Below are 8668 nucleotides of genomic sequence, written 5' to 3' on the forward strand. Positions count from 1 at the left end.
TTGGTAATAACAGTGAGTACAATTATGGAAAGATATGCAAGTTCTTAGAAATGAATTCATCTTTCTAAAAAGTAGTACTCATAATTTAATCAATTGCCACACAAATGCAATGTAATTAGGAGAGCAAATTTGCAAAGAATTGTGTCTAGCCCAATTCATTGTGGTCTAATCTAGTAGTGTAGTATATAAGTTTTTCACTGAAATGAGATTCAAAAGTCAAATTCCTGAATATAAATTTTATCAACAATCTTTCATACTTCTAGTTCTAGTTGTGTTTCATTGAGTACTTTTGGATCGACAATACTAAATATTGACACAATCCACTAAATCGAAACCTCTACATACAAGTCACAATATTGGATAAACAAAATCAATTCAAGAATCTATCCACTTTCCTTGTCAGCATCAGCCAACTCAAAAATATAAAATTTCATAACAAAGCAACTGTTGCAGTATGAGGCTATTCTAACAAATTAAATATACTCATGTAGCACAGTTGAAAAATTACTCATGTAGCACAATTTCAACCATACTCAAGGAAGAAGAAATCAATAAATACTCTAGTCTTGAAGAACTTGTAATCTATGGCATCAGAAAGCTCACAGTCCATGTTCTGATGAGCTTGATAGTGATATATCCCCTTTTCTATGCTCGAATAAGTCCCCTTTCGAAACCGTGCTTTTCCATGACGAGAACTGCAAAATTGGCCTTCATTTGATCAGAACTGGAAGATCCATCAAAAGATACAACCTTGATTGCCTTCAAGAAACAACATAAAAGAATTAAAATCAGCTCTAGAATGCATTGCAAGAAGCATTCTGATATACATTCACATAGTTTAATAGTCTCAATCCAAGAAGTGAAAGCAACCTTACTTTCTATGGAATCTATCAATCTCTCGCTAGTGTATTACAAAAATCAGTCTTTAGTCCAAAAACCAAAATATTATACGTCTTTCTAACCAAAATCGGGGAACCTTGTACAAATTTGCAGCTAATAACTTCATGACACTAACACAATGCTTCCAACATTACTTCCATTGAAAGATAAAAAACACAGGATCTCCATTATCCTAAGAAACAGTCACCGAGTTATTTAGTGGTGAAACAATTAAATCAACCTATATTGGCAACTATGATATCAGCAGCAAGATATTTGATTTGAAATGACAAATCAATAGTTTCACAAATCACAAGCAAAGACCTCTCAAATTAGCATAATACTATATCAATAGTTATTAATTTCACAAGCAAAAATCTCACAAAGTAGCATAATATATCAATAATGAATAACTAATCAAGATTAGCAACAAATTATACCACATTACCACCTTATCGGCATAACTGTCCCCAGTAAGTTCAAAGCAGGAACAATACCGACCTAATCGCCAAAATTCCATATCTAAACCACTGCTCTACGCTGCTGCACCTTCGCCTTCTCCGCATCAATGATGGATTCCATCAACTTAACCGAACCCTCCAGCTCACCCTCCTTATTGACAACCACATAATCAAACTCCTTCACATGCTTTAGCTCCTCCTTAGCCGATGCAACTCTCATCAGCAAAGCCTCCACCGTCTCAGTCTTCCTACCTATCAGCCTCTTCACCAGCGCCTCCTCACTATCGGCCACCAAAAACACAAAAACAGCATTATCTCTCAAGATCTTCCTCAAATAAGCCGCGCCCTGTATATCCACCCTCAACACGACATCATACCCTTTCTCCATGTAATCCCTAATCTGCTGCTTCGGAACACCCTTATAATCCCCATACACCATTGCGTACTCCAACAGCTCATTTTTCTCAATCATCGACAAAAACTCCTCTTTACTCATAAAATAGTAATCTTTGCCATCAACTTCTCCCTCCCGTTTCGTCCGGCTAGTTGCCGTGACCACAAAATGCAAATCCTCCCTAACTTCCCTCAACCTCTTAATCACAGAATCTTTTCCTACACCACTTGGACCACTAATCACGATTATCAGAGGGTTAGGGTCCGGGATTATGGGTTCAGAGCTGAATGATGACCCCAAAGAGGCTTCGAGAGCCCGGAAAACTTCGGCCCGGCCCGCAGAATCAGGGTGCGGAATGGGTACCATTGGAGGTCTTTTGGAGTCATCCATCTGTGAATTTGTGGAGCTTTCTGAAACGAGACTGTTCGGAGTTGCGGAAATGGTTCTTCGCGACGATAATCTTAGGGTTTTCAAATTGGGCGAATATACTGAATAAGAGGATGGATTGCGAGAAGGGTTTGTCAGTATTGGGGAGAGGGAAAATGGGTTGTGATAGGATTTGGAAATGGAGCAGCAGATCCTTCGGAATAGCATTGAATGCGTGGAATTGGGGACGCCAAATGGTCTAATTGGAGGATTCGGGCGAGTTCCAGAATGAAATTGAAAAGTTACACAATCGAACTTACAGATTTTGCCGCCAATTTGGAAGAATCATGAACTCAATACCTGCAAAACTGAGATCAGGGTTTATCTGGATAACAATAGTACTATTATTCAATTCAAGTTTTTTCATTTTGTATTAGTAATTTATAATCGCATGGGCTTCATGTGCTCAACTTTTTGGTTCTGGGCTTTTGGATTGGATTTATGCCGATCTAAATTGATCCAAAAAAATTGAAATAATTTTTACATACTACTATATATATTATGTTAGAAATAATAAAATAAAATTATTTTGTTTGAATAAAACTATATGTTAAATATAGTTCGGATTTTTGGATTCTTTGATGTTCTAAAAAATAATTTGAACTTTGATGAAGAAGAAATGTAATCCAATCCGAAAATGCCATTAACGAAAATGATATTTCCATTTGTTTGAATTCAGTTACTCGGAATACATATATTTTGAATTCAGTTTTATTGGTACTATATTACAAAAGCTACTAACAACAGAGGGAGAAGCGTGAACCAAATTCAGTTGAGATACTTAACAAACCAATCCAGCATGTCTTTATGAGCCTCCTCAGCACTCTTCACGGCCCCTTCGTCTTCGTCTTTGTACCTCACGGACCACCCGTGTGAACACCCCGCGAATATCTTCACAAAGCTATCCACCTGCACCAATTCATAATATATGAACATACATAATAATCATTAGCTCCTTTCATTTTTATCAAGAAATAGATAAGAGCAGTGAGTCCAGGCTTTTCACCTCAGGCTTTGCGTTTAAGGCAGCTTCGAATTGCTTGACAACCTCTGGTGGAGATACACGGCATAAAATCCAGCAGCCCCGACTTTGTCTGCAAGCTTCCTATATCATTCAAATGCACATTACTTCATATAAGAAGCATGAGTTAGTAACAGGTTCAACATTTGTCATAATGCAAAATCTAGAAAACTAATTAGTGAGAGTACCTCAAATTTGGAGCTTCATATCCTGCACATAACAAAAAAACATGATTGGAAAAGAAAAAAAAAAGAAAGAAAGAAAGTTTCAAAATCCCAAATCGAGAAAAGCAGTGATACATTTTTATTAGTATTACCATAAACATCAGAGACTAAAATGAGAGCAACGTTGGAATAAGCAGGGCCAGAAATGTAAGAGCTAAGGCCTCCAAATTCTTCAACTTTCCCACTTCCACTGCCTGAGCTTGGAGCTGGTGGATTATCACAACACTCAGCTCCCGACATTTGATTTCTGTGTGTGATCGTATTGGAAAATAATGACTTACTTTATACACACCAAAATTCCTCTGTATCGGTAATAAAATTGTGGAAATTAAGCCAGTCGCCAATATGACTATTTTTAAAAACTTTAAAAGACCGAAAAAATCCTCTGTATGGGTCAAAATATGATAATTAAGCCAGTCGGTAAATATGACTGTATTTTTTTGCAACTTTAAAGACAGTAAAATTCCTCTGTATCGGTCAAAATATGGAAATTAAGTCAGTCGCCCAGTATATATTTTAAAATTTAAAGATGGTAAAATTCCTCTGTATCGGTTAAAATATGGAAATTAAGTCAGTCGCCAAATATGACTATATTTTTTAGAATATATGTAAGAGACTAATTTGGGTCTTTAGTCTTTTTTAAATGAGTAAACAACTAACTGGACTAAAATATTTGAGATTTGACCATGACCCAACTAACTCATTTTGATAGGTTTTGGGTTCGGCTCGGCCTGGCCCGATTGCTCTAATCAGCAGACGACACAGACATTTAGAAATAAAAATTGTCTAGATTTTGTACTTTTAAAGGTGGAGCCACAATCCACCATACTACCCTCACTTATTATATCTATTTTTTCTCTTTCTTACTTTACCAATTATTCTCTCTCATTTTAACAATTGTACATTAAAATTCGTGCCGTTTCAAATGTGTCTATTTTTCAAGAACGGAGACAGTATTTTTTTAAAGAAAATTTTAAATTATTTAAAAGCCAAAGATTTTAAAACAGCTTTTTTTCAATTTCTTAAATTTCAATTTTTCAGTTTTAAATACCTCACTTCCCATTCATTTCATTAACATCAAAATTATCTTTTCCTTCTACTATTTTCGTTTCAATTTCTCTCCATTGTTTATTTTTTGGTTGTTCATATTGTTGAAGAAATTTGAGCACGCTTAGCCTTCGGTCCACTCAGTGATAAATTTATTTTATATTATATAGTATGTTTTTATTTAAATTATGTAATGTTTTTATTTATCTCAATTACGTAGTTTTTTTAAATTAAATTTTAATGAAATTTTTGTATATTTATATTTCTCCCTATATAAGAATAAAAATAATCCCTTCGTTACTTCAAAGGATTGTTTTTGAGATATCCGCAGGCTCAAATAATCTTATTATAAGCCCGATCTTACATTCTCTACCATATTGGGCTTGGGCCGTAGTTTTGAAGTCTTTGAGCCCAATTCATTTCTATTCTCTTGTTTGGTTGTATAAATATGCTACTTTTGTCTCTTTTTTTAAAAAAAAATTATAGCTGAAATGGTACAAAATCGACTAGACCAGACTCTTTTGTTTGCACCACTTATAAAGAGTAATTTTTTTGAGAGAAAAAAAATAATCATAAATTAAGCTTAGTAGTACTACTTAATCATAATTCACCACCAATTTAAAATTAAAAATGCTTAATTTATACAAAAATATAAAGAAAATCAAAGTCTTATAATAAATGGCGAACCCAAGAAATATGAATAAGGGATCCATTTATTTATATATTTTCTTACACAATTATATATACTAGAAAATAACGTATCAAAAAAATACTATACTACGAATAAGGGATCCATTTATTTTAAGAATTTCTTCTTCCTAACTTATTTCTACAATCATTCTTTTTCCTTTTCTTTGCAATTTCAGCCCCTCACAATCCTCCAACTTCCAACATTTCAATCTTTAGAAAATTGATTTGATAAAGACCGAAAACAATTTTCAATAATTTTACAATAGAAAAAGTAATTTTTGGTAGGTCTCTACTTGTCCAACTATATTTCAGATCTTTTTGATTTACTATTTATTTATCCTACATTTATGAAATACTATAAATAAAATAATTTTTTTCACGAAATGAGACAAAATAGATAATCACATTTCTCGATATTAAGCGAAGTAATGCGGAAAGAACTAACCTTTATAGACTATAGTTTAATAGTTATATGGAAATATTAATAATAAAAAGAACAACAATAATTGTTGCTTGCTTTGGCAATATTGATTAAGGTTAGTTTGCTCCCACTTAAAGTCACATTTTTACATAAATCTAGTGCGAAATAAAAAATTACAGTTGATTACTGTTTGATGCAATTAATATAAGAAAGCAGTAACTCGACAGCAACATAGTCAAATCAGTTGAAACCAAAATAAACAAAGATAAAATGTCAATTACAAATTTAGGATTATCATGCAACCCCACAAAGTCCCACCCACTCATAAAGAGGGCAGGTTAGTTTGTACTTTGTTTGTTTCTTCTAAGTAGATGACCAAAACTAAGCACCCCACCTAATTTTACCTTGTGATTTTGATAGGGATTTTGATATATTTATAATTATAACTTTGATACGTTCATTGTGCTTGTTTAAGTAGTACTTCTGTGTAAAATAGATTATAACTAAAGGTATATGCAACATCATGTAAAAATGACACATAGAGTGTGGTACAACGTGTAACACAACATTGTAGAGTCTTATATATTTCTATACAACATGTAACAAGTTTTGTAAGCAAAGTTGTGGGAGTGGGCATCACATATCATTGAGCAACACGCGCCCACTTAGATCAATGTCGTCGTGAGTGCTACTCACTCTATTAGGAATTGGTTTCGATATTTACATTTTATTTTCTAAACAAGAATGAAGAAAATGAATAACATCTGTAATGTGCCCCATAAGAACCTTAACTTCCACACATAATTAAGACTATGTCTAGATTTATGTATGTCATGCATGTGCAGTGATTATTCTAATCTTCTTTGTCTCGTTCCAATATCATCAGCTGTCCTTCAAGATACAAACTTCCATACATAATAAATTTGTGAATAATTTGACATATGAGAATATTTCTCGATTTATGCGTATCATCTTTGCACAAGGATTATTTTATTTTTTCTTAAGTACGAACTCTAACATACTTATAAGTGTGTAATTCGTATCTATGTGTCATTCTTAATTTCTACAAAATTTTTATCATTCTTGACTAATCTTTACCATATTGTATATAATAGTACTCCTTTCGTCCCTAAAAAGTACAAACAACATCCTTTTTAGTCCATCCCTAAAAAGTATGAACATTCTAATTTTGAAAATTACTTTTTCTCTAATGAAGTAGGATTCATTATCCACTAACAATACTTTAATTACTTTTTTCTTTCTATCTCTCTCTTACTTTACCAATTATCCATTAAAATCTGTGCTGAACTAAATGTTCATACTTTTCAAGGACGGAGGGAGTACTATATTATAGTATGTGGTGTGTGGGCCCATATTTGCACTTGCTAGTACGCATGGGCATGATCATGACCAAGTCACACTCACTTTGCCCTCACCAACCAATCTATTATAATGTGTAATCCAAGTATAGACAATAAAGCTGCCACACCATACAAATTACACACAAATCCATTTGCAAAAATATAATTTTATAAAACCAAAAAGGACCCATTTTTTGTATTACTACCCAAAGCAATATCATCACAAAGGCCAACCTTTGATGGGGATGTCCAACCTGTCTTCATCTCTACCTACCCCTAACCACTATCAAATTTTATTCCATTTAATTTCTTGAAATCTAATATTCATAAACAAAGTAATTTTATCCATGATGCTACATCATACGAATATATGTATCGAGACATGTTTATATAAAAACTAATGTTCCTAAGCTAGCTCTGGAATAATGGTCACTTATAATGCTTTACTTATGGTATTACTTCCATCAAAAAAATTGAATCAATTCTTGAGGGAATTTCTACAAGATGATACTCCCCTATGTATTTTAGGTCTTACATGAAGTGAGTTTATTACTATAAGTTAGTTTAGAAAACTCAATTGGAGTTATTATGTGAAATATGATCACTTATTAACCAATGAAAAAGTGGGCTGAACATGAGTTGGTGGGCCATTGGAATTGGTGTATCATCAAATGCTTAAATAAGTGGGGTTTTTTTTTTGTGATAATATTTCATAACTTTTAATGTGTGCAAAGGGAATGATTCTCAAAACCTTATGTTCTATTTCTTGATTTGGTACCCAATCAAATAATCAATCATAGTTCATAATTCAATAGCTCTAACTATTAACTATTCCATGTTACCATATTTATCTCATGAGTTTCCACTAAATTCATCTAAATGCGTAGAATATCATAATAATTATTACCATAATCTTAATTATTGTCATCATATTCGCTTTAAAAGAAAGCGTTGGTTTTCAACTTATCTCGGTGTCAATGTGTCATCATCATTATCACGTTTAATTGATTACTAGTATTTTTTTTATTATTATTAATGTCACATTTTTTTATTTTTATCAAATTGTTACACAATGTTTTAATATTTTTTTAATTGTATACCATGAGGCTAATTTTCTAGTGACATTGTCAAAACACATTTAAACATATATATCAATTTTATAATAATTTAAAAAGTGATTTTCGGAAAAAGATTTGATATTCATTTTGCCACATTTTCTCATATTTTTCTAAAAAGAAATGATCACATGCTCATGGATCGAAATTGTGGCTGTACCACATTCACTATCATGTGATTACAAACCTTTTTTTTTATTAGTAGTAGTACTACATAATATAACTACACTATGAGTTATGAGTGTGATTCATTATCATACAAATAATTGAAATATTTGGAACAATGAGTGTGATCAATTTTCATTCAAATATTGGAAATATTTGTGGAGTCAACTTCTAGCACAATTGTTTTTTTATTAATTATATAAAATAATTACACAAAACAATTGCCCCACCTCGGTGTATGGTTTGAATTCAGCGAAGCAAATCACGCATACTAAAATATCTAAAATAAAATTTCCGATCTAAAATTTCTAAGTGTTAGAGAATTTACATGGTGAAGATAACCACAACTCCCATAGTTGGAGTGAAATAAATGAACAAATAATAGAGAGACATTACTATATGAACACATTACTTAGCTTAGCAGTGATAATAAAACAAAATAAGTAGTAACAAGAGTTTCCAAA

At 32.4% G+C, this 8668-nt stretch overlaps 1 protein-coding gene, 1 non-coding gene and 1 pseudogene across 7 annotated transcripts; all 3 read right to left on the reverse strand.

The window, feature by feature from the left end:
* Window positions 1-374: 374 nt before the first annotated feature.
* On the reverse strand, window positions 375-2892 carry LOC121808387 (guanylate kinase 2, chloroplastic/mitochondrial-like). Of its 6 annotated transcripts, none has more exons than XR_006052184.1 (2): window positions 1331-2891; window positions 375-695 (listed from the first exon to the last, which is right to left on the reverse strand). XR_006052184.1 is itself a non-coding variant. In XM_042208879.1 (2 exons), the coding sequence occupies exon 1, from the start codon at window positions 2326-2328 to the stop codon at window positions 1402-1404; it is 927 nt and encodes a 308-aa protein (XP_042064813.1). In that variant the 5' UTR covers window positions 2329-2892; the 3' UTR covers window positions 375-695; window positions 1381-1401. The 6 variants fall into 6 exon arrangements, 2 of the variants coding, with proteins under 2 accessions (XP_042064813.1, XP_042064792.1); XR_006052181.1 differs by having other exon boundaries at window positions 375-759; XR_006052185.1 differs by having other exon boundaries at window positions 1320-2891.
* Window positions 2804-3723, reverse strand: LOC121808407 (annotated as a pseudogene).
* A 2639-nt stretch (window positions 3724-6362) lies between these two features.
* LOC121758541 lies at window positions 6363-6469 on the reverse strand. The gene has a single exon (XR_006041504.1). It is a non-coding gene; the product is annotated as a U6 spliceosomal RNA (small nuclear RNA).
* Between the last annotated feature and the right edge of the window lie 2199 nt (window positions 6470-8668).

This window comes from Salvia splendens, chromosome 1, assembly GCF_004379255.2.
Source record: "Salvia splendens isolate huo1 chromosome 1, SspV2, whole genome shotgun sequence".
Taxonomy (NCBI): domain Eukaryota; kingdom Viridiplantae; phylum Streptophyta; class Magnoliopsida; order Lamiales; family Lamiaceae; genus Salvia; species Salvia splendens.

What these genes read in the sequence shown, in the direction of transcription:
- LOC121808387 (XM_042208879.1), bottom strand. Translation starts at nt 2,328, where the DNA reads ATGCTATTCCGAAGGATCTGCTGCTCCATTTCCAAATCCTATCACAAC.